At 39.8% G+C, this 26,151-nt stretch overlaps 1 protein-coding gene across 1 annotated transcript in view; it reads left to right on the forward strand.

Annotated features, from left to right (window-relative positions):
* Positions 1-26,151, forward strand: part of GRM3 (glutamate metabotropic receptor 3) — a gene marked incomplete at both ends in the record, with an annotated part of 45,242 nt that overhangs the window by 12,103 nt on the left and 6,988 nt on the right. The window contains 2 exons of the mRNA XM_082756714.1: positions 605-1,460; positions 20,448-21,514. Of these exons, the coding sequence (XP_082612840.1) occupies positions 605-1,460; positions 20,448-21,514 (1,923 nt within the window). The remainder of the gene's footprint in view (positions 1-604; positions 1,461-20,447; positions 21,515-26,151) is intronic.

A 26,151-nucleotide genomic window follows, 5' to 3' on the forward strand; every position in this document is an offset into this window, starting at 1 on the left:
GTACTAGCATGCAAGGTATTTACCATCTCAGGAGGACAGCAGTCAGAACAGTTCAGAAATAAGAGTTTAAAAAAAGTAGGAGAAGTGGAGACTAAGCATATGAATAAGTGAAGTCAGAAAACTCTGTGAAAGAGGAGGCTTGTACATGTGTATCTATGATATTTGCATAAAATTTGCATACTTTACATGCATCTGGTTATTGACTACCTTGACTCTTGGAGAAGAAGAACCACACTATGAAGAGGAAAAAGCACACAAATCCCCAGACCTTAGTAAAGAACACAGGATGAGCGTGAATATATCAGCCATTTTTAAAAAAATTCTCTGTTGGTTTAAACAGACTCAGTTTAACAGAAGTAAAATATCCATTGTAGTCCCAGAAGGATTCTGGGAATTAGGTGGGCAGCAGAACAGCTATTCAGCACTTCCACAGTGCACTGCTCTCACCAGAGTATGTTATCAACATCTTCTATCAACATCCTTAATCTCTAATTGTCCAAACACCTCTTATTGAAAACCACTATTTTCTGCCTTTCTCTAGATTTTTCTATACATTTTTTTAACACTATCCTTTAAAAATCCGTGTTCTCATTCTTCCTTCCAGGTGGCAAATTTGCTCAGACTCTTCCAGATCCCCCAGATAAGCTATGCCTCCACCAGTGCCAAGCTGAGCGACAAATCCCGCTACGACTATTTTGCGCGGACAGTGCCGCCCGACTTCTACCAAGCGAAAGCCATGGCTGAGATCCTACGGTTCTTCAACTGGACCTACGTGTCAACAGTTGCCTCAGAAGGAGACTACGGGGAGACAGGGATTGAAGCCTTTGAGCAGGAAGCTCGCCTCCGCAACATCTGCATTGCCACCTCTGAGAAAGTGGGACGGTCCAACATCAGGAAGTCCTATGATGGTGTGATCAGAGAGTTGCTCCAGAAGCCCAATGCCAGAGTGGTGGTGCTCTTCATGCGAGGTGATGACTCTCGGGAGCTCATTGCAGCTGCCAACCGCTTCAACGTTTCCTTTACTTGGATTGCCAGTGATGGATGGGGAGCACAAGAGAGTATTGTCAAAGGTAATGAGCACATAGCTTCTGGGGCAATAACCTTGGAACTTGCTTCCCATCCGGTTAAAGAGTTTGACAGGTATTTCCAAAGCCTCAGTCCTTACAATAACAGGCGTAACCCTTGGTTCAAGGACTTCTGGGAGCAAAAATTCCAGTGTAATCTCCAGAACCGAAAGCCACATAAAAAGACTTGTGACAAGCACTTCACCATCAACAGTTCCAATTATGAACAAGAATCCAAGATCATGTTTGTTGTGAATGCTGTGTATGCGATGGCCCACGCCTTGCATAAAATGCAGCGGACTCTGTGTCCAAACACCACCAAGCTCTGTGATGCCATGAAACATCTGGATGGCAAGAAGCTGTACAAAGATTACCTCCTGAAAGTAAACTTTACAGGTAATAACTATGCTTTCAGTATGTACGGAATATCACTGTAATTAATGAAACGTTCATTGGTCACAGTAAAAGCCAGCTGAATTCCCAGTAGCCCCTAATATCAGAGTTCAAGCCAGGGCCATATCCAGTCAGAAACACTTCTATCAGAAGAAGAGAGAAAGAAGAGGAGGGATAGGGAGCATGATGAGGACCTTAAAAAAGAAAAAAGAAACCAGTTTTCTTGCAGCTTCCAAGAAAGTCTTGGAAATTGGTCTTGGAAATGTTACCCTCCATCCTCTACACTTCTGTACACCAAAATCCATTTCATTCATAGCCAATTTGTCTTTTGCTAGGCATGTCTGGAGGCCAGTGACCATTTCACCACCTGCTAAGCTGGGCAACAGCCTGCTATGCCTATGCCAAGAGTTGGCCTTCTCTTTATCATTTGTTACGAGACGTTGCATAATAGTTGGACCCTGATCAATGACCAGTGTCCCTGCAGTAGTAAAACAATTCCTGCCATAGAATCAGATCAGTATAAAATATTTAAATATGTGAGACAGAGCCATTACCTATGTTACAGATCTCCATGATCTTTAAGCTTTATGACCAAGTACAAAAAGCTAGTTTAAAGGTTCACAGGTGAGTTGTGAAGAGGGAGTGGGTGATCTGGTAATGATGTTTGAAAACCCTCATTTGAGCATTGCATGCCAGACACAGTGACACCTAGCCCAAGCAACATTATGTTTGTATTTTGTCTGCTCCTAAAGACTGCTATATGAGAAATAGTTGAATACCATCTCATATATAGATGCATAGCCAATGTACATATATCACATGAAGTACTGTAATTGTATTTCAATCATTTATTAACTTAACGTGTCAAAGAAAACAGCAAGGGACAACCTTTTAGACTTAGACTAAAGAAAAATCTTTAGACTAAAGAATCAACCTTTTAGACCTTATGGAAAATAAGAAGTAACCACCATTTCTCCTCCCCTTCCATACCACACAATACATAGGAAATATTTTCTTATTTGTTTGCACTTATCCTCAAAGATACTTGAATGTCCTGAAGTTGCTGAAACAAAAGGGATTTAGGAGCACTGCAATTTACAGGAGCTAGGTACTAACAGGTTGATTAGAAGGGATGTCAGAGGTGAGCAATGCCTCAGCAGTTCTGCCCCTGCCAGAGACAATTAGGGTAGTAGCAGCCTACCCAATCCAGTACATTCAGTCAATTCAGTAACTTAAATGTTTAAAATTTTGAAACATTATCCAGCATTTTAATGGGTTTAAATGCATACATTCTTTAAAGAGTCCAGCTTTAGTCTGTTGCTAGACAATCTTGGTTACAATACACGATTAATAATTTTTCTACCATGCAGAGTTCCTTAAGCACCCAAACACTTTCCCTCTCAACATTTAGACATGAAGTCAAAATATTTACATTTATGTTTGTGATTGACCAAAACTCCAGGCAAAAATTCATTTAGATACAGTCAGAAATTTTCATTTTAATTGTGACTAAAATATATTTTATATTTTTTATGAATTAGAAGTTGAATCTGTCCAAGCTAAATAAATAATAACAATAATTCAAAACGTATCATTTTGTGACTTTGGAAACAGAAGACTATTTGGAATTAAGTGAATTATTTTAAAAGTCAACATGGAAATCTTTGAAACTCTGAAGAGCTTTAGTTTCTATTAATTTTCATTTTCAATTTGTAATGTTGAAATTCTAGTGAGTTCTTTTCTAATGGTATTGTTCCATATGTATTATCGCTAGCTTAGAGCATGGTTTGCTCACCTCCTTTTTCTTTTTTATGAGTTCTTCCATTATAATGTGAATCCATGTTTTTAATGTCTGTAATTTTTGAAACCAGATGACTGATTCCAAGTAGTGAAAGAATCAGCAAGTTTCCAAACACTTCTCTTCAGTAAGTTGTGAAATTTTAATCCACACAAGTTTTGTCATTGATTTCCACGAGATGAAGAAATCACCTTTGCTCTTTTCTGGTTGAAGAAAGTCTCTGGGTGTGTTGTTAATGCAATTTCAGGATCCTCCTGCATAGTACATTTGGTCAATGATCAAATGATCAGTGCACAGAGAGGGTAGTGCGGATGCTATCAGCCCATCAGCTACACTAAAACCAAATGAGATTGCAGCTTTTCTCACCTCTTTAACACAGTTTAATGCACACCAACCAAAAGGAATCAGGAAATAAACAGAACAAAAGTGATAACCATGTTTGCTCACCCACAAATAACTATTTAAGAAATGTCTCCTGTTCTGAAAGCAACAGGTACAGACAGATGTGCCTCACATGCATAAACCTGCAGTAGGTATCACCTTGCAACTTAACATGAAAATATCTGACATTTAAGAGGCCCTGAATATGTTCTCCTTGCTTCCCAATGTGATGGTGTACTTCAAAGACACCAGTCAGGGCAAATGACAGGGTGCAATTATATGATTGGTGTGAGACTATGCAATTTTAGACACTTTTTAACCTTCCACACTTTAACTAGTTTTAGTCATTCTCCAATTATAGTTTTCAGAGAGGATCAGCACTCACAGAGGGAGATCCGTCGCACGTGAAATATGATTTGCCCCGATATCTCTTTCAACTGACTACAGAAGGAGCTTAGAGCAACTGAGATTCCCATTTACTGTTTAGCTGAAAGCCTGAGGTAAGCCTCTCAGGCACAGCAATAATGGGATCTGTAGAGAAATACTCAGCATCAGCTAATAGCATGGTTGGAGAATAGGACTGGTCAGGAGCTGTGCACTCCCATGCCACTGCTACCACTGACATGCTGTGTGACAGGTATTTCAAGAACATCTCTGGGATCCTACTTATTTCTCCCTTTTCCTTAAATTGAAATAACTCCACGGAACTGTAATGTGGCACAAAGGCATGCTGAGATTTCATTCCTTGTTGTCTGTGAGATACACTCAGCACTTATTTTTCTTGCAAGTCAATAAGATGCATGTGACAAATACGATATCCTGAATATTTTCTGTAAGGGAAAAAAGAGCTGTATAGACCCAGTCCCCAGTTCCAGCAGCAGGATCTGAGAACGCAAAACCCAGCCCATGGATAAACATACTCATTCTCTGCCTGTTTGGACTTTCAAAGAGATGTAGGCTGGTTTACTTACTTGATCTTCCTATGCTCTTTGTTCCCTCCTAAGGGTACAAGTGCAGCAATTGATGTTCTGAATCATGATGCTCTTCTGCTGATAGAGAGATGCTGGTTCAAGAGGCTGTTAGCTTGTATTACCAGAACAACAAAGAAGTGCTGAACAAAAGCAAAGGGCTCTACAGGAGAGAGCACAGAGTAAACTCAAATTCTCACAGGTGCCCAGACGCTTCTTGGTGGAGAGGAGTGCACAGGGGGCTCTTGAGAGGGACATGATCCAGGGATGAGCACCAAAACAAGGCAGAGCTCCAAGCATCCAGAAACATCTCTCCCTCTGAGGGATGGAGAGGCATGTGCAGAAACCAGCTCCACTAATCTTTTTAACTCCTTTAAGCCACCAGAATGAAACAGAAAAGCACTATTACCATTGCTCACAGCTATTACAGTGAACCTCAATATTTGGCACATGTCAGGACATGGAACGTTAGCACAGGCAGCGCAAAAGAGATGTCACTGCTTAGGAAAAAGGGACGGGGAACTGCATAGATGTGCTCTGTATGTTGCTCCTGGTCTTGCTGCTCCTCCAGGACAAAAGCTATGCAGTCAAACCTTGCTCATATCAGACAATATCCTCTCCTGTGGGTAAACAGAATGATCACTTAAAATGAGAAAAGGGTTGTAAAAGTCAGGTCTGATTTGTCCCCGTTCACCCACTGGACTTTATAACTTTTTTTTTATATATATTCCTGCTTGGCCATATATTTCTCTGTGAGGTTTATTTTCTTTTGTGCCTCCCCACTCATATTCAAATGGCATGAAATTGAAACACAAATTTGCCTTCTCATTTTCTCTTGAACACTGCTGACTTCTGTGGTGGGAAAATACTTTCACAGGCCATTTCTGTGGTAATTCTTCAAATTATATAGGAAAAAGCTTAAAAGTCATGTTCTGCAACAGGCAGATGTCACCTTACTTCTGAGCACAAGGACACTGCAAGGCCCCTGCTCTGGGATTTAGCCTTAAGTATGTCCCATCAGATGTCCACTCTGAAGCTCGGTGTCCTACAAGGCTTTCATGGAGTACAGATGAACAAATGATGTGAATGCAGATTACAGATACATAAACTGCAAAGGCCAGGTGCATGTTTGAAGCACAGAATACCCGCTGGTAGACATGCAGACTAAAGCTAGAACACAGTCCCAGATTCTGCAGCAGGCAGCCCTGCTGCCCCATCATCTCACCCAAGGAGCTCCTGTTCATCAGGTCAGATCCCCTTTGCACCCCACATTCAGTCAGTCAGTCCATGTGGATCTGCAGTGTCTTTCTTTTTTGCCTATTTATCCCTCCAAGAGGAATCTGTGCAGAAATGTTTTGCTTAGCTCTTCCTAAAGCTTTCAATATGTGTGCATGTTTTTACACATGTATATTAACGTGCATACATATTTATGTGTGCATAGCATAGACTCATAATTTATAGAAGCATGCAGTTGAAGAATAAATCAGGTTGGAAGGGATCTCAGGAGGTCTTTAGTCCAATCTCACTCTAAAAGCAAGGTCAATTGAAAGATGAGACCAAATTGTTCAAGGTTTTACAGATGTAAACTGGCTGAAATTAAAATTTAACCATTTTTCTGTGGAAACGTTATCCTCTAGCTTAGTTTTGAGGTATCACAATGGCAAACAATCAGACCTACACCCCAGATGCCTTCCGTGCCATGCACTGTAGCATGTAAGCTGAGTACTTGGTGAACTGCCAGCAGGATGCAGACATTGCCACCTCTAGGGCACTACTCCCAAATAAAACTTCCATTATAATTTCTCTTGCCATGACAGTGGGTCTGCAATCTACCTGTTAATGGTGTCAGTAGTCAGAGACCATCATAAAATGTTGCCTGTTCGTGCTTTCATTTGGTTCTACTTAACACGAATTGGCCCGCGTGAGCAGGAGCAGAGATGGAATTCTGCTCTTGCCTCTTAAGATGAGCTCCGGCAGCAGAGGTTGAGGTGTGCTACCTCATTGCTTCCCAAGCACAAGGTATTTCTGCCTCCTGCCACCACTCTGCTGTCAGACCTGGGCACTGAGCTCCCATAGACAAGAAGATGGGAAATGCAATGTTGGCAAGATGCAGAGCAGCAATAACTATTGGTAGTCCTCAGAAAGACTGGAAGAGTGCTGCCTTTGGCCTTCACCCAGGTGGGTGTCGTTCCTGGAAAGTCTGCAGAAGCCACAGTCCAGGCTCTTTAAAACAGCATATGTAGGTGAAGCTGCCTTGATATCCCTAAAATAACAAGCAGTTCTCCATTTTGGTTTCTTCTAATCCAATATTTATATGAGCCACCAGCTCAGCTGAACTGTGAAAAAATGAACATGAAGTTAAATAGCCCCTGCTTTGCATGCAACTTATAGTCAGTTTTGTTCATAAGAGCCTTTAGGCATCTTATAAATCTATAGGATGCCCAGGTGTGTAAATGAGAACGAGATTAAACACCCTGTGTTTATAGAGCAATGCATGACTGAAAACTGAGCAGTGCTTTTCTTTCAGATCACACATTTGAGAGACAGAAGGCTCAGTAACCTAATTTCTCTAAATCACAGACTTTATGTGTTTGCCTGCTGTCTGTTTTATAATAGTTATTATTTCATCTTTTGTTTCACTGGCAAATGCCATATGAATCCCAAGCACCTGGGTCTTGCACAGCAAAAGTGCTTGGAGGAGCAGGAGGGCTCAGGCAGCCTTTTCATCCCCCAGCCAAACATACTCACTTTTCCAGTCCCACATGTCTCCACAACCCTGGAAATACCATAGGATTGTGTTATTATTCTTCATACAGAAGCTGTCAGGACTGCTTCTTGTGACCTGGAAGAGCAAGGTATCACATCAGAGAAAAAAAAAAAAAAAAAAAAAAGTCTTGCTCAGGATTCCTGCTCCTTACATTTTAATATCTAATTTGGCTCTGAAAAGCCCAGAGGATGACCACATTCTGTTGTTACCTCCTATAGAAGAGTACTTTAGCACTTCCAGAGGTAATCTCAGTTAGTATTACTCTCATGGTGAGGTGCTGTTGTAGTGGCTAGAAAAGGCAGGGGCTGCACTCAGAACATGACAATGACAGTACTAATGAGGATGAGGACAAGGACATAAGTAAATTGCATAGGGACACAACAGGACAATGTGACACACTGGAAACACAAACTGCTCTTTTGGGCAGGTGTGTCCTGAACTTCCACTGTCCCAGAGAAAAAGGTCTTTTCAAAAGATGATGCAGAAAACCACAGAAAGTCACAAACTCAGAAAACTAATTCCCAAAATATCCAAATGTTACATTATTTTTTTACCAAAACTCTATTTTTGACAGCTAATAATTGTGCTAGAAAGACAGAACTGAAAGCATCTTGAACAGAAAAATATTTTTTTCTCCTGCAATATCTTTCCTGGAAGACTTTTGCTTCACCTGTTAGAGTACATTACAAAGATATTCTGAGGCTCAACAGACTAAAGGGTATCAGGTACCAAACCAGCACAGCTACATTAATGTGATGCTAACCTTCAGAGTAGCCTGGTGGTGCAATCTAGACACAGATCCTGAATCCCACATCACTTATACATAACACATTTCCAGGTAAACCAGCCACAAGCTGACTGCTGTACTTGTCCTCGTTAAACTACAGCCCAGACGAGCACGTAAATCTATTCTGGCTTTCTGTAAAGCTTGAGCTATTCCCTTTAAGCTTGTCTCTGCCTATTTCCAGCTCAGTACAGAAACAATTGGCTTAGTGATACAGTTGAGTTTCTTTGTCTGAAAGATTGAATCATTTAAAAAGGGAGAAAAGAACTCAACCAAACCCCAAAACAATCCTTGTGTATTTTTTTTCACTAACACATTTTTTCTCAGAAATTTATATTTACCCTTTCCTTTTGTGTAAGTGATCTCATGAATCAAAAGAACTACTTAGTTTCAGAGGAATGACTGAAGGGATTTGCAGATCCTAACACAAACTTACCTTTCTTATTCATGCAAATGTTTTTTACAAATAAATAAGTAAATAACAATAAAAATAAAAATAAAAATAAAAATAAAAAATAAAAATAAAAAATCACTCAGGCCAATATATCCCACCCACCTTCTAAAACTGAGTTCTTAAAAGCAACCAGCTCTGCACTTTCATGGGGCAGAAACTCCTTTTCTGTAAGAGCACTCTTCACAAACTGACCTTCCACATGATTTCCATCAACTGCAAACTCGGTGGAGCTGGCAGGGAAATGTGTTCAAGGGTCACTTTCTTTCATTTCCTCATCTGTTAGATCCACATTTCTAAACACCTCTAAAAGCATTTCAGAGAATGTCTGCTTTGGCATCACTGCAATATTTATGGGTATTTTGTTAGCAGATACAGGATATAATGTAAAAAGATATTTCATTGCTATTATCTGAGTGAGTCATTTCCTTGTGTTTTCTTCTTCCTGCCATGAAAACATATTTTGTCTGAGGATGTAACCAGTGAATACAAAGAATGCTAAAATTCTTCAAGGCAGCAGGAAGAACACAAATATTCATGCACAGGGGTGTCAGAGCAGAGAAGCTTCTAAAAAATTGGCCACAAAACCCTAGCTGAAGCATGGCTCAGTCACAGAAGACATCCTTTGATTTGTTTTCTCGCCTCTCGCTCCAGCCACAGAGCAGTAAGTCAAAAGCAATTGAGCTGTTCACCATTGGGATGCAAAAGGGTTCAGTGGTAAGCCATAGTGGTGATTTCTCCAGATATAAATCTTTAATCTTGAGGCATATAAATCATAAACTAAGATCATTAAGTTGTCTTGTAAGGTCTACGCACCCAAATTCACTAACTCTTTAGTCCATAAGAAGAGCACAAACCAGAAGCAGTGGTGATGCGAAGAGTTGCTGCTAACACCCAGTAAATAGAAAGCAGAGGTTCGTGTGCCTCCCACTCCGAAGGACCCAGCCACCCCAGTCTTACACCCACTTTTCATTTCCTACAGTTTTGCTTTTCTTGTTACAAACCCATCTTTCTACTTGCCAATAGATGAATCATCTCATCTCTTCTAGTCTAATGGCACATATATATCTATCATTTTCCCTGCCGAAGAAATTCAAAAGTACTTCTGAAAGCTGACAGACACTAGCTGAATGTGTATGTGCTATCAGTCCTCACTTCAACAGAGGTTTCATGCTGTACATTTTCCTATTTGCTGCTACACACAGATTCCAGACAATTTGCTGGACAACAGAATAAGCTAATGCAGCAATTCCTTTGTACATATGAAATATTTACCACATCTTTGGCTGAAACGTGAGTCTCAGCTAAGACACATTAGTCTTAGCCAGGGAAAGAAAAGGTCTGTGATGAGAGGAAACAGGGAATCTGTTAGTGTGAAAAAACTGGGTGAAGCACAGCCCTGAACAAAGACTTCACACAGAATGTGTCCCAGAAATCCTGTGTAATCCTGTGGCTGAGAATGTACAGACTTTTGGGGTGGAAAGTGATTTGTGTTAGCTGCATCTGATGTCACTTAGACTCTGTGACACATTATCAACCACACTCTCATATGGGAAGGTTGCATCAGGAGACAGACACGCTCACTTACTGTTCTTTAAAATTCTGATTTACTTAACCCAATTAGCATTACTTCATGTATGATTGCTGATTCTGTATTAGTGAAATGTATTAAACAGCAAATCCAAAAGCAGCAATCTTTTCCTACAGAAAGGAAGGGGGAGAACCTCCTACTTTTCAGTAGCAACACTGGTGAGTTACAGCATCCATGACCAGGAGATAGTCCCAAGAGACAGATTCTTCTCTCCATTTTTCCTTTGTTCCCTTTCTTCCAGAAGACTTTAAAGTCCTTGTAGCTTCTTGTTTTCTTCTTTGTTTTTTCACCATACACAGGATGTTTTGCATATGCTGTATATATGTTCTTCTTTCTCTTGATTATATTCTAAAAACAACCCTGTCTTGTTTCCAAGCTTGAATTCATTTAGTGAGCAGCAACAGATCTTTTGTGTGTGTACATCTGGAGCCTCAGGCATCTTCCTGTGCTTCAGCTACAGAACTCTCCTACTCTCTTCCTTTGGGAAAACTTTCTTTGTGATTCTTTACCTTTTACAGTTAATCTTAAATTTGCTACAAAACATTAGAAAATGCTTGATCGTATGCAAATGTAGCTGGGCATGCTGAACTCTTCCAGTCCAGGCAGCAATGACATAACTGCTTGCACCAGCAGAAAGTTGGGTTCTTGTGATCCCTTCCAATGTTCCTTTGATGTAAGTAACCATACGTTATGTGACCCTCACAGTCTTGAGAATGAAAGATATAGCAACAAACAAATTTTACCTACAGTTGTTTGGTTTTTGTTTTCTTTTCTTTTCCATGGTGTTTATGTATGGCCCTGGTGGAGGGAGCAGCTGATCATTGCTCCAAATCTTGATGTCAGTTCAGTAGATTTTTCAACTGGCTGATGACAAACCTCCACCAGACAGTGGAAAATAAGACACTGTTGTGAAGCTGCTACTGGGATTAAAAAAATAAATAAATAAAAATAAAATAAAAAATAACAAAAATATGTTAAACTTTTTCTATTACATTTACACATGTATTTGAATGAATAGATAACGGCTAGTAACTGGAAGTTCAGTCCAATAACTGACAAAATAATTTGGGGGAAAAAAATCTTAAAGATTCTTTGGAAAGGAAAATATCTCAAGCCAGATGAGGGTTTGAGACAGTGCTGTTAGTATTCTTTCTAGATCTTGGAAACACTTTATCAGTCTAAACCTATCAATGTGTCTCTGCTTCAACCATTAAACAGGCAAATAAATCAACATTTTCTTTTTACATTTTCCCCTGAGGTCCAGTGATTGCTGTTGCTGAACTGATTCAGTGGAGCAAAACATTAGCAAAAATGATTCTGTGCTCTCAGTTCTATCTTTTCTTCCTGAAAGCAGAAGAATTTGCAAGTATTAATAGGACATGCGGCCTGCATGTTGTAGGATAATGCACACCAGTGAACACTGATGATGCTGGGAGAGGTGATGTGGTTCCTCCATAGCTGGTGTGTGATATGCATGAATAACATCAAAATCCAGGTGTTCTTATCCTTTATCTCACTATCTTTACTGAAATTCATTGGTGTGAGCACCCACTTTCACATCTAGATTGACTGACTCAGCATTTCTTCATTCATGAGACACACTCTGTTGAATGTTGACTTAACCTGTCATTTTTATTAGATGTGCATTTCTAGCTATTGCATTATTATATGGAAATCAGGAAAAAGAAAAATCCAGAATCAAATTTTACAAAGGGAGATAAATCATATTTGATGTACATAGAGGGCTTAACCAAAAGCATTACTTGGATGATTTCTCCATCACAGGCCAAAATTCAGCTCAGCCAGATTTCATATCTTCCTTAACATATCTAGTTTTTTGCCCTAATAAGAGAAATATCAGTGGAGAAAGCTCTCCACTTTCCTAATGGTAACTCAGTTTAGCCAGAGCTCGCCTTTGGAAGTGCCTATTTCTCCCCACTGATTCTAGGAGCTCTATAAAACTACACATATGATGTAAGCATCCTGATTAAGTTTAAATTAAATAAATATAAGTCACTTTTTTCACATGCATAGTACATTCACAGAGAAATATCTGATCCTCTGCAGAATCTTAACCATAGGACACATGAAACATTTACATTTCCAGCAGAACTCCAAGTTTTCTTTGTTGGTCTTCCACCAGATGTGCCAAACATTATACCTGAGCTGCATAACATATCTGAGCATAAAGGTTGCTATTTGTGTTTCACTATAGCATTGTTTCTTTATTCAAGCTTTGAACAATCCTACCACTCCTTTATTTCCGCAAAAGATTCAATAAATTTGAGCTTCAGTTATTTCAAAAAGATGCTCTCCTTAGAATTCACTGCTTCATGGTTTTATCTTCCTACTGGAAATACAATTTCATTTGGCAAATTGCCTCATTATTAGCAATTTGTAGTGTGATTGCTGAGAGTTTTCAGCAGCTTTTTAACAAAAAATAATAGCATAGAGTCATAAGATTAGTAGGAAGAGGCAATACTTTTATTAGACTGCCCACATAGCTGGGGGGGAAAAAAAAAAAAAAAAAAAAAAAAGCTTTTGGCATGCTGTATCTTTGTCGTGTCTTGTCTTGCATCTTCATCAGGGCCTTGTGTTTCCAAGCTATATATTTTTAAAGCAAACAAAAAGCTATAAGCAATCATTCTGCAAATAGATAGCAATGAGACATTTTGCAAGGGAAATTGTATTTCCAAAAAGAAAATAAAAACCTGATATACTGAAGTCCAAGCAGAGTTGTTCCTTCAAAATATTTGAAGGTCAAATTTATTGAGCAATTTTTCTGATGACCTAATGGAGTTACCTTGTGGCTGAAAGCTTGTTCACTTCTTCCGTCTATAGACTGTTCTAATGAAAAAATTCCTTTTATTACAAGCTTGAAAATTCTTGAATTTTAGACCATCAAATCTACAACATTACTACTACTAAATACAATGATAGCATTATAAGTAATTAAATCTATGTCAACCCACCTGATTTGGGATTGTTTTCATATCACGTCAATTATGAAATAACTGCCAGAGGGTCTATTTCAAGGTTCATTTAGTTCTGATCTCTAAGGGCAAAATATCTAGCTGAATTATTCAGAGCACTGTCTAGAAGCACCTCTCTAATCCTCAAATCCCCACAGAGGAGAGAATGTTTTATCCACCTTCCTTTAATATTTTAAAAACTGAATCTATTCATATTTCCTTTGGGCTGACAAAAAAGGACAAAAAAATTTGTTAGCTATTCAACACTTCCTTAACCACCAGCTATATGCAATCTGGGGCGTACAATTAGCACGTTACAGAATGGTGCCTCCAAAACCAGTAAGATTCATGTCTCTGTAACTTAACCAAATACCTCAGTTTGTCCAGAAGCAAGTGAATTTAAAATAAATAGATAAATAAATAAATAAATAAATAAATAAATAAATGAAAATGAGCCTTGAACTCCTCCAGCCACACCAGAGAGGCACTGAGAAACAAAGTGTAAGGCCCATCACAACTTCCCATTGCTGAGGTTAAATGAGAATGTCCTTCACCCAAAAGTCCACATAAAGCACAGAGAACTCCTAACCTCTTGAATGTAGAAAATCTCAACCAAAATCTCAAGGTCTGAAAGCAATGTTAATGTTCTAGTAAGTGTCAGATAACTGCCAGCGCATTTCAGAAAATACCAAAGGCCAGCCCAGAACTTGTGGTTCCAGCTCCCAAGCTGTTCTGTCACCCTAACAATGGTCATAATTCTTCATAATGGGATTGGGTTCCCCTTGCTTATGTTTACAAAGTAACTAGTTGGCCTGAGGGAGGAGTTAGACAGTTTAAAGTCATGGTTTAATTTCCTTTGTAATTACAAGTTGATTGCTAGTATAAATTACCCTGTATGCATTTTGCCTCTCGTGCCAGCCATTTCCTAAAGTGGATAATCTTAATTTAAAAATTAAAAGAGTGGTATCAATAAAAAGGCATTGCTATGGTGGAATCTCAAAATTCATATCAGTTATCAACCAAGTACACGTAAGGGGGGGAAAAAAAAAAAAAAAAAAAAAAAAGAGGAAAAAAGAAAGACAGCTTGGATGTTATTTTTTTGTTTTTCAAATTCTTGATTTATTTTTTAGTTTCTAATGCAATTTTAACGAAAGAACTTCAAGAAATTTTAATTTCAGGGAATACATTTTGTATTTTTAATAAAGAAATATAAGGGTTATTAAGTATTTATAAGTTTTTGCCTTCCGTGTCTCAAAACAGTGAAACACAAATCCTTTAATTAAGCAGAAATCCCCTTTTTAATTCTCTAAAAAACAAGAGTGGTTTTCTAATGAAAAACACATCTCCTTGATGAAGAGTTATAACTTCTAAGTCATTTTCCCTGAGACCTAAGGACCAGTCATATGTCCAAGAGCTCCACAAGCAAGGGGAAAACGCATCCCTGAAGTGTAAAACATTACACTTGAGGGAAGTGTTTCATAAGAAAGGTAACTAGGGAATTTCACCTTTAGCCAAACTGAGGAGAATGAAAAGGTAAAAGAATTCCTCTAATCTCTCAGACCCTTCTTAGTTTCTTTTGCCAGTCTCCACTTTACTTTTCTCCTGGAGTGTTCTCTCTGATAGTCCCTGCAGCAGTCACAGCAGCCCGTGGGGGCAGCTTGCAGGAGATATGTCTTCCCAGGTACTCTAAAGAGAGCTCATACAAGTTGCTGTCACTTGGCTCAACCAGCTGTAGGCCCTTCTGGTCCAACTGACTGTCACATGTATTCATGTCACCCAACTCACTCAACCCAACGTCTCACCTGAACACCTTTACGGTGAGTGTATCTGAGCTAGTCACTGTCATTATGGTTTGCAGGAAAAAATAAATAAATAAATAAATGGGTACAGTTCAGCTGGCTCTAGATGAACCCTAGAAATACCTCTTTTTTCTAGGATAGGAACCTGGGATACCTAATTCATATGAAGCTATCTGAGTGCTAGACCTTTGCAGCTAGTCCCGGAGAAACATTTCTGTGTTTGACTACTGCAACCCTAAAAGGGTCTGTGATGTGTTAAAAGTCCCTACAGCAAGTGATTTTCTAACCTGAGGGAGGAACCAAAGAGCTGAATGGAAAATAAGTAGACATAGAAAGGAAAAGTAAATTTGTAGAAGACTAATCGGGGTAGTTGTAACCAGCTGCAACCCTGTGCCCCTCACAAAATATCCTGACATTGCCCATGTGCCCATGTCTCTACACATTTTCACGTACCATACTTTTCCATCCTGCCTAAGCTGCTTCTGAGAAAAACTGAGCCAAGAGAGAAGGCATTCAAATGCTTACACATCTTTTTTTTTTTTTTTTTTTTTTGAATGGGAGGAATCAATACTACTCATGACCCAAACACATCCAGAAATAATGGTGCGGAGGTTATAAGTGACTGTTCATCTGTGTGAAAGCTGATATTTTAAGCCCATTCATTCATTATTAATTGCAGAGAGGTACAAACCAGTGACACCTCACTCTGAGTATTCCTTACACTGGAATTCCAATTGCCAAATTTCAGTGTCTCTCCTGCCAATCAGGTGTGAAAACAGCTGCATTATGCTGAGATAGAAACAGGAGTGGGTGGATCAGGTCTCCATTACTTGGTCTAAATGTTCAGCCAAGAAGGAATAAGTCACTTTGACCTCAGCAAACAACATCTAGCTAAAATTAAAAGAAAATTAAGAGATATATGGATTCTTGTGGTCCTTTGTGATACTTTCCAAGATAAGACATCATACATGCAGATGAGTCTGCTGAACAAACACACCATATCCTGTTGTTATATTATTACTTTTTTTTTTTCTTACAGTGTTTTAATAAGGCACTGCCCAGGATATGCAATAGGAAGGAGCAGAGAGCAACAAAACTATTTTTCCATTGAATACATAAATGTCTTGTTTTGCTGTCTTAAATCAGAAGTTCAGAGTTTTTGCAGCACTTTCTAGTGAGAGTGAAAAGATTTTACTCAACTTTCCAGAAACTCACATCTGTTCCCTCTTTACATTTGTACTTGTTTTTAATCCCACTATCTCCTTAGAGTCTATTGGCTGAATGTCTTTGGGGCCAACAGGCTGTTGAAGAAGGTGCCTTTGGTGCACAAAATATTCCTTTCTACATTTCTTTCTGTACCTCATGAAATCCCACAGCTTTGCAAGCTGCTGAGCTGAAAAACTGCAGAGCCTTCATCAAGCCTTGTTATTAATGAATTGCCTCCTAGCTAGTGAGCTGTGCCTCTGATCAGTACCTTGTTTTGAAAGGATGCACTCTGCAAGCATGCAACAGATGCGTGTTTTATCAGCTATGAAAGATGTTCTCAGATGTAGGCATACGTGTCTTCGTTCTACCAGGAAGCATTACAGATGTTATTTTCTATAAGATAACATCTATACACTCAGCTCTGTGCCAGACACATGCAAAACTCTGTATGCAAAACATCCTTCCTGGCCCAAAGACGTCGCTGGCAAACAAAGCTCTGTCTGATTCCAAACCCATTAAGATGACGCTCATTTTTTCCTAGGCTGCCCTGTCCCTCAACAGTTTCCTTGTGCCTAATTAGGATTTAAACTGCTTTGCTTTTTTTCACCTGCTCATCCCTGGTTGAAAGATCCTGAAGTATTTTTCACCTAACTGACACATTCTGCATCGCAACTGACACAAATGACTGCATTGAGATGCATTTCAGAAAAGATTTCCCATACCGCCTCTTAAAACAATGTTTTACTAGATAATTAAATTAATCCCCCCTTCAGAACTTTCCTTCCGAATTATTTAATGTCACCAAGAGCTGTGCAGCCCAGACATGAAAAATTATAATGGTTTCCAAATGAAAGTGACTGACTTGCTTCTAACTGCACATAAGCAAAAACATAATGATTTTATATTAATGAGTTATGTGATAGAAAAGATGATCCCAACCTAAGAAGATAGAAATGAAATTACATAATTTACTATATAAAACCTATGCCATGTTCTTATCCATACCTGACACTGAAATAGTCATAAGGTTGCACAGTCTTTCTTCTGTTATTTGAACCTAAAGGAGTTTGTCCCCCACTTCTATAATAGCATCTTTCTCCTCTGATAGGATTTCTTCACTAAGCCGACAGGCGTGGTCTGCCTGCACCATGGCTCCATAGGTTTCTGTCTTCTGCACTATGTGTACCTTTTTCTCCTATTCTCATAAATGTCACTGCTCCTATATCTTCATTGCAAAACTGCTGCAAGCTGGAGCGCAAAGCATTGCTGGTTTACCTTTAAGTCATTTTTAATTACCCTTTCTCTTCCCTGATAACTTCTTATACAGAATTTCTCCTGGATAACTTCTTTTACATAAGGATAATTCACTTCAAGGCGTGCATGGGAAGGAGAAAACTCCAAGATACTGCTCAGAGAAGTTGAAGCTTATATTGTCAATCAGATAGCACGTATAGACCCAGAGGGTCTTGCCTCTCATCTCCCAAGGGAAGAAAACAAAACACCTTAGCCAGAACTCTGAAAAAGGTCTGGCAGAAATGTCTGTTTTAAAGATCACAGGTTTACTTACAAAACTAAAATCTAGCTATGAAAAAAATCTCAGAGTGATCTGTGACATAGCCTTGACATTTCATCTCTGGGAAGATCATCTGACAGTACACAGAAAAATATTCTTTTAACCTAGAAAATAAAATCTTATTTTCTTATTTCTTTTCATATTCTTGCATATAAACATCTTGTTTTTACTATAACAATTAGATCAACTTTTCTGAAAACATGTCTTTTTGGAAGTGGTATTACAGGATCTAGAATATGTTGATAAATATCAGTTAAAATGCCTGAGCGCTTTTACATAAAATCAGTAGGTATATTAATTGCTGCCACCCAGTGGGCTCATTTGTATGCTTTGGCTCACCATAATATAATTTAATACATCGTTGTTTGGGTAAATGACTTCATCCTCTCCATTTGAGAGAGTGCCATTTATTTTCCTCTATCAGCAGCCACTGAAAATGAATGTTTCCAGCTACAAGCTGTGGTTGATCTAAAACAAATTGTCCTGCAAAAACCTTTTCATCATATTTCTAGAGTGGAAACAGCCTCATGGAAAGTAAAATACATGCGAGCTTCAACCTAACCGAATGTGAGATTACCTGCTTAGCCTTCTGGACCTACCTGCAAAATCCAAGGCAAATACTTAGTTCTGTATAAATGACAAATACTCTAGCAGAGTTACCTGCAGCTCCACTGGTTCCAGCAGAAGTCACTACTTCTCAGCACACCTTAGGACATGGCCTGTATGACATCGAAGCGAATAAACTGGCTCGTAAAACTGGGCTGCTGTGTTAACAATTTCTACAATCTATATAAGTGTTATGAATAATGAAATAAGACACTGGTGATGACAACACATTATTGAAGAGCTGTTAAGTGCTGCATTATGATTTCATTTAATGCTGCTTTTGGCTGAGAGAGCTTGCATGCCTATGTGTGAGGACGAGGAGGGAGTGAAGGGAGGCTGCTTAGTATTCTTCTTGTTGACCTATATTTTTAATTTAGCTACTTGTTTAATTTAGAGCATGTTCTTTCCAGAAGGACTGGCCATTTGGAGGAGTATTATGCTGTCCTTAATTTTTGTGCACTCAGAGGTCTTATTGGGTAAGACTGTAGTAAAACTTGATGCCAAGACTGAAGAAAAAGAGGAAAAAAAAAAAAAAAGTCCTCTTACATATTCCTGGATTACCCAGACTTAATTTGTAATCCTGCAAACCAAGGCTGTCCACCACAACATTGGATACAGGTGAGGGGGCAACATGCAACAGAGAGCAGGGATAAGAACTGAAAATTAAAACTTAGTCTTGAGTCTTGATTCAAAACCAGAAGATTATGCATAGAAATAAATTATTTTCCTCCCTTGCCATAAGGTAAAAAGAAGGTTGAGTAAGAAGCACACTTCCAGATATAGCTCCTGGGGAAGTCCTTTTTCAGCAAAAGGGACTGTCCCTTTTGCTGACTTTACTGGGAGTGCCGCAAAGTAAGGTAATGCTCTGCAGGAGAAAAAGGTGAAAGAATTTGGCCTCAGTGGTTTATAGAGGCTAAATAAATCTACTGCAACAAATCCAGAGTATCTGGAGGTTGAAATGGAGGAATATATTACATCCGTATACAATATTGCTGGTGCTCAAGCACAGCATGGGCACAGATGCAGGGAAAAAGATTTATTCCAGCAATGACAGTGGAACCACTTCTGTAACCAAAGACACTGGGAATGAAATCACCTTTATTGCTCATCAATGGTAAAAAAAAAAAAAACAAAAAAAAAAAACACAACACCCTTTTGCTTCCTGCCTATAAAGCCATTCACATTTGATGCTACAGAAAACGACCAATAAATCACATGGTAAATGCAATTTCCTCCTACATTTTTAATAATTCTTCATTCCCTACATGAACCTCAGCTGGAGGAAAAATAAAAACTCTCCAGAGCTTACCAGTTGGAAGTGTTACAATATTGATTTCCCAGAGAAGGTCACAGATCCAGCTTGTGTTTTTTTTCGCCTATTCCCCAAACAAGATATAAGACCAAAGCATCACATGCCAGGAAGTTCAGACCAGACAAGAAATGACAAAAAAATGGGAAAACTGAAGCAAAATAGAAGGGATTCTTGAATTCCTACAACATAGGGAGAAATTAAGAAAGCATAATAAGAAATTATTGAGGACTTCATAGTTACTTCATTATCGTCGTCACTAATACACTATTCAACTTCATTTCATCATTTAGACCATAGTTGGTCTAAAAACTGATGTTTATGGATCTGACCATTTAATATTTCTTATTCTATGATAACTGAATTTCACCAAATAACTCTGAGTCTGAGTTAGAAGCAGACCTCTTTGTTTCAAGAAATAACGTGAAAGATCATGATTGTGCATGCTGGGGGGGGAACATTGGATAATTAATTTGTACCCAATAAAATGATAAGGATGTTGGTAATCTAACATAACTCTCCACATGTACAACTATTACTCATTCAATCAAGTGAAATAGAGTTCTATTACTCAAGTTCTTTGTTTCTCCCAAGTTCAAACAATGCAAAAAAAAAAAAAAAAAAAAAAAATCTCAGACAGATACAGACCTCTTGCCTTACCTGTTGGCAGTTGAGTTGGACTCTGTAAGCCGTCTGGTGGCTATGCTTCCCAAAGAGATAAAAAAGTCAGCTGCTGTTTTGACACTAATATTTTTTTTTCTTTTTTTTTTTTTTCTCCTTCACAGCTCCATTCAACCCTCCCAACTCTGCGGACAGTATGGTCAAATTTGATGCCTATGGAGATGGGATAGGCCGGTACAATGTGTTTAACTTCCAGTACACTGGAGACAGATACTCCTATGTGAAGGTTGGTCACTGGGCAGAAACCTTGTCACTTGAGGTGGACTCCATCCACTGGTCGAGGAGCTCTGTCCCTGTCTCACAGTGCAGTGACCCCTGTGCTCCGAACGAGATGAAGAATATGCAACCAGGAGATGTCTGCTGTTGGATTTGCATTCCCTGTGAAACATATGAGTACCTGGCTGATGAATTCACCTGTGCAGACTGCGGGCCAGGGAAATGGCCCACAGCTGACCTGACTGGCTGCTATGACCTACCAGAAGACTACATCAAGTGGGAAGATGCTTGGGCAATAGGTCCTGTTACCATTGCATGCCTGGGCTTTATTTGTACTTTTATGGTCATTGCAGTGTTTATCAAGCACAATAATACTCCCCTTGTCAAAGCCTCTGGCCGTGAACTCTGCTACATATTGCTCTTTGGGGTCTTCCTGTCATACAGCATGACTTTCTTCTTCATAGCTAAGCCTTCTCCAGCTATCTGCACCCTACGTCGCCTGGGGCTAGGAAGTTCCTTTGCTGTCTGCTACTCTGCCCTCCTGACAAAAACAAACTGCATAGCCAGAATATTTGATGGTGTTAAGAATGGTGCCCAAAGGCCTAAGTTCATCAGCCCCAGCTCTCAGGTCTTCATATGCCTGAGTCTCATTTTGGTACAGATTGTGGTGGTGTCCGTGTGGCTCATCTTGGAGGCCCCTGGCACCAGGAGGTACACTCTTCCTGAGAAAAGAGAGACTGTCATATTGAAATGCAATGTTAAAGATTCCAGTATGTTAATCTCCTTAACATATGATGTAATCCTCGTAGTTTTATGCACTGTGTATGCCTTCAAAACAAGGAAATGCCCAGAGAACTTCAACGAAGCCAAGTTTATCGGTTTCACAATGTATACAACGTGCATCATTTGGCTGGCCTTTCTCCCCATATTTTATGTGACATCCAGTGACTACAGAGTAAGTCTTTGGATATGTGTTTCCATAAATCATGGGCACCACTTAGAGGACCCTGTCATCATTCATTCACTAATATCTTCTCTCAACATCCTTTGTCCCCTGGATCCAACGCAAACAAACAGTTTCAATGTTAATGCCCACCCAAGAATATTACAAAATTTTAGCTTATTTCTAAGAAAGATGGTCTCATTTTGAACTGTGTATGTATGGCTGGAGGTGGAAGTGATTAGTACAATCACTCTGATTGTGATAGAGACAGAACATACAAATTAAATATTCATACTAGTACATCAGTATGTGGAGCTATAGTCCTACCAGTAAACACAAGATCATGAGCTAGAGTGAGTCATAATGAGTTATTTCGTGGGGGTGGGCCTTAAATTAAAACTGAAGTAACTAGTTCCCTTCTTTTTGTTGTTGTTTTGTTTTGTTTTGTTTTTTGTTTGTTTTTAATTTCGAACATTTTATGCTTTCACATAGAACTTTTAGTTTCTCTCCACTTTGTAGAAGATAAAACACATACCTCACTGAGCAGAAAATATTGGTCAACAACCTTAAAAAATACTAAATTGTTTAAATTGTTACATATTCTTGCAAAGCTTCAGGTTCAATAAGATTGTATTTTTGGACAGAAGGAAATTGTCTCAGAAGAAAATTCTGATCAGCTCCACTGGAAATCTCACAGTTATTATGATGTGAGAAGTGACTGATGGAGTTGGCCCTTACAAATTATACTGAATTAATTCAACTTTCTGCCCAGAAGAAGGGTAGGAGACTAACTTAGGGTGCAATTATCAACAGTAGTATGTACAAGAAATGGCTTGTAAAACCAGAGACTTAATAATGTCACTTAACATGCTTAGTGCGACCATCCTGAACCATTATGTTTAGTACTATTTTTCTCAGCTTAGGAAAGGTACTGAAAACCTCGAGAAAACAAAAGTAGATAACAAACGACCACAGTAAGACACGCAGAGTGACAGTAAAAGAGCTAAATATATTTAGTCTAGACAAGAGTAAACCCAGGGAGACGTGATCATAGACTATAAATAATTTCAAGGCAACAAAAAGAGAGAAAAGAATTATTCAGTCTCAGGAGAAGTTAGAATGGAGAGTAATGACTTGAAGCTAATGAAGGAAAAGTTTAGGGTGTGCACTGGGGAAAAGCTCCTGACACTCAAAGTAATCAGGAAGATAGACACAGAAGGAAGGTAATATTGGTGCAGACTGTCACACAAGTGGACAGCACAGGCACTAATGGTCAAGAGGAGCATGACAATTGCTCAAGCAATATTTTTAGCCTCGTCTCCTGAGTGGGATTTTTCAGCAGCACCTATGGGGATTTAATTTAAATAAAAGGTTCCAAATAAGACAACTTGAGTCCTACTGAGATAACAGAAAATTAATTTGACACCTTTTTGATACTTTCATGACATGTCAGGAACTTTTTAAAAATCCCATTCTATATGAGTACATTTTTGGCTTTCCTTTGAAAATCTCGTTTACTTTCCATGAAGTATCACATGTAGACTACAAATCAATGTGTGCCATCCTAATGTATACTGATACTGGTGGCAACACTAATGACCAGTCTGAGAAACATAATATTAGCAAAGAAAAAAGTAAATGTTGACTGGCTTGAGATTCATTACTAGGATTCACACTTCTGAAAAAAGAAGGGGGAGAACTCCCAGAAATGTATCCCAAGATTTGGTGTTGGCCTCAAATTCAGTTAAAGTGTATATATATGTAGATACATGTATATTTAGTACTGATCGCTACCAATAATGATGTGGAAATGTCCCTGTATAAACCCTATATGAGAAGCACCAGACAGCATGTTAGATGTGTTGGGATAGCATGCATCTTTCCGTCTTACAGATCTACCCACCAAACAGTCCTGCTATTTAGTTAAGGCTTCCTCTACTTTGAGAAGGGTTTATGGTATAGCTGTGTTTTTTTCTTCTAGACTAAGCTTGCTTATATTTTCAAGACCAATATTACTTTTTTTTTTTTTTTTTTCCCTAAATAAAATCAATTTTACCAGCAAATGAAATTCTGAGGGAAGAGTTTACAGTTGAACTCATGGTGATTCAATCATGAGGTCAGCTGTGGGATTTTTCCACACACATTTTGTCTTCCCATAAGCACCAAGGTTGGAAATAAGCACCAAGGTGTTTCCCATAAGCACCAAGGTTGGAAAGGACCACTCCAGATTGCCTCAACCAACCTTCCCTGCTCAAAGCAGAATTACCTGCAACAGGCTGCTTAGGACTGTGGCCAGTTGGGTGTTGAATATCTCCAAGGATGAAGACTCCACAGCCTCTGTGGGCAATCTGTACCAACATTTAACCATCCACACAGTTTACTTATGTTTAACCAGAATTTCCCTTATTTCATTTTGTGTCAATGGCCTATGTCCTGTCACTGGACACGACTGGGAAGAGCCTGGCTCCCTCTTCTTTCCTCCCACCTCCCACACATGCACACTGATAAGATTCATCTCAGCCTTCTCTTCTCTGAGGTTGAGCAACCCCGTCTCTCTCAGCCCCTCCTCATAGACAGTTGCTCCAGTTTCTTAATCATCTTTGTGTCCCTTTGCTGCACTCACTTCAGTAGATCCATGTCTCTCTTGTACCGGACAGTCCAGAGCTGGGTACAGCACTCCAAATGTGTCTCACTAGTGCTGAGAAGAGGGAAAGGAATGCATTTCTTGAGCTGCTGGCAACACTCTGCCTAATGCAACCCAGGAGGCCTACCAGGAGACTTACCCAGAGCTGCAAGGGCACATTGCTGGCTGGTGATCAACTTGCTGTCCACCACAGCCCTCAGTACCTCCTCTGCAAAGCTGCTTCCCAGTTAGTTGGCTCCCAGCTCATACTGGTACATGGGGTTATCCTGCCCAAGCTGCAGGACTGTGCTTTTCCCTTCAGTGAACTTCAGTGAGTTTCCTAACTACCCATTTCTCCAGCTTGCTGAGGTCCTACTGAATCACAGCTCTCTCATGTATCAACCACTCCTCCCAGTTCTGTTTCATGTTTCATTTCCAAACTTATTGAGGGTGCACTCCGTCCCATAATCCCAGCTGTTAAGGAAGGTGTTAAGCTGCATTGGCTCCGGTATCATCCCCTGGGGTACAACACCAGTGACTGACCTCTGGCTGGAATTTGTGCCACTGATCAAAAGCCTTTGAGCCTGCAACCCAGTCAGTTTTCAGTTCACCCCACTGCCCACTTTTCATATTGTCAGCTTGTCAATGAGGAAGTTATGGGAGAGAGTGACAACTACCAGATACTTTCTCATCACCCACGTTGTCAGTTATTTCACTGTAGAAGGAGATCAGGCTGATTAAGCAGAAATCCTCTAACTTCTGCAGGAAGACCACCTCCCAGTCCTCCCCAGTCCTCCCCAGGCATCCCTGCAGCTCCAGCACTGCAGATCTGCATCCCCTCTCAGTAGCTCAGTCTGGTTTGAGTCCTCTGGTGTGTCAGGTATACTCGTCCCAGTTGGGGACCATGCCTTGTGGCACACCACCATCACTCAGCACAGAAATATAGCCTTCAGCATCATTTCTAACCCTCTTCTGTGCACACTTCTGCATGCTGCTGAACCTATTAGCTGCCCAGCATTTACAGAAGGCTCTTCCCAGCACCTGCAACATGAGTGCCCAACCCTCCAGGGGCACAAGCTCCAGCACTCTTTGATCAAGGGCAGCTGACAGCTCCTTAGGAGCTGCTGGAGGTTGGTAGAAGTCACAGCTTCCTACAGGAATCCTTTTCCCAGCAGCAGCAAGACACCCTGACGTTCCTTGGAGACTTCCCAGGAACCCCTCAATGATCCCAGAACTAGTTCCCAGAAAGTCCCAGAAGCAGAACCCAGAAACTGCTGTGTTTGGTGGCTGCACTCTCAGAAATTTAAATGAGAGCTTCTGGAAAAGACTGATGCTATTGATTTTCATGCAGAGGTCCACATTGATTTCATCAAGGAGTTATCCTTCAGAATCAAAGATACAAAGAAACCTGATGTGACTAATAAGCACACATATTTCACAGCAGCTCCAATACTAGCACACTTGAGGGATTTTTTTTTTCACCCAATTACCTCAGACAAAACCTAAAGAAATGCAGATACACAGGAAGGGAAGTCTGGGAGTTAGACTGGTTATAATGAAATCATGTGTCAGAAGTTGCTACTGTTTAGACAGCTTCTCCCTGCATTTTCTTCAGGGGTAATTCTGGCTGCAGGAGCTCACTCCCCTGCCTGGGAGATCCTGCATGCTCTAGCAGGATTGCCTTGGCTCTGCCAGCACTGGGGTCTGTGGGGCTAGATTACACCTGGAGCCTCTGAGTGACACGGGTGAAAAGACACCCTGGGGGGACTATTTTTATCCTAAACCATTGATCAGCTGTGTAATTGTGTCTGCACATCTGAGCTGCTCCCGAAGGCACAGACCATATCCTGAAAATACTGGATGGATGTTTGTTTTATTAGAAAACTTCTAGTCCTATTTTACCCATACAGTGCCTGGTTCAATACCTGCTCAGAAGTGATGGCAGAGGCCTGGAGACCAAACACAGATTGGTGACCTAGAAAGTGCTGAAGGTGTCCCTTTCTCTTAATGTCCCTATAGGGTCTTC

Source organism: Aythya marila, assembly GCF_965140915.1.
Source record: "Aythya marila genome assembly, chromosome: 1".
NCBI classification, from domain to species: domain Eukaryota; kingdom Metazoa; phylum Chordata; class Aves; order Anseriformes; family Anatidae; genus Aythya; species Aythya marila.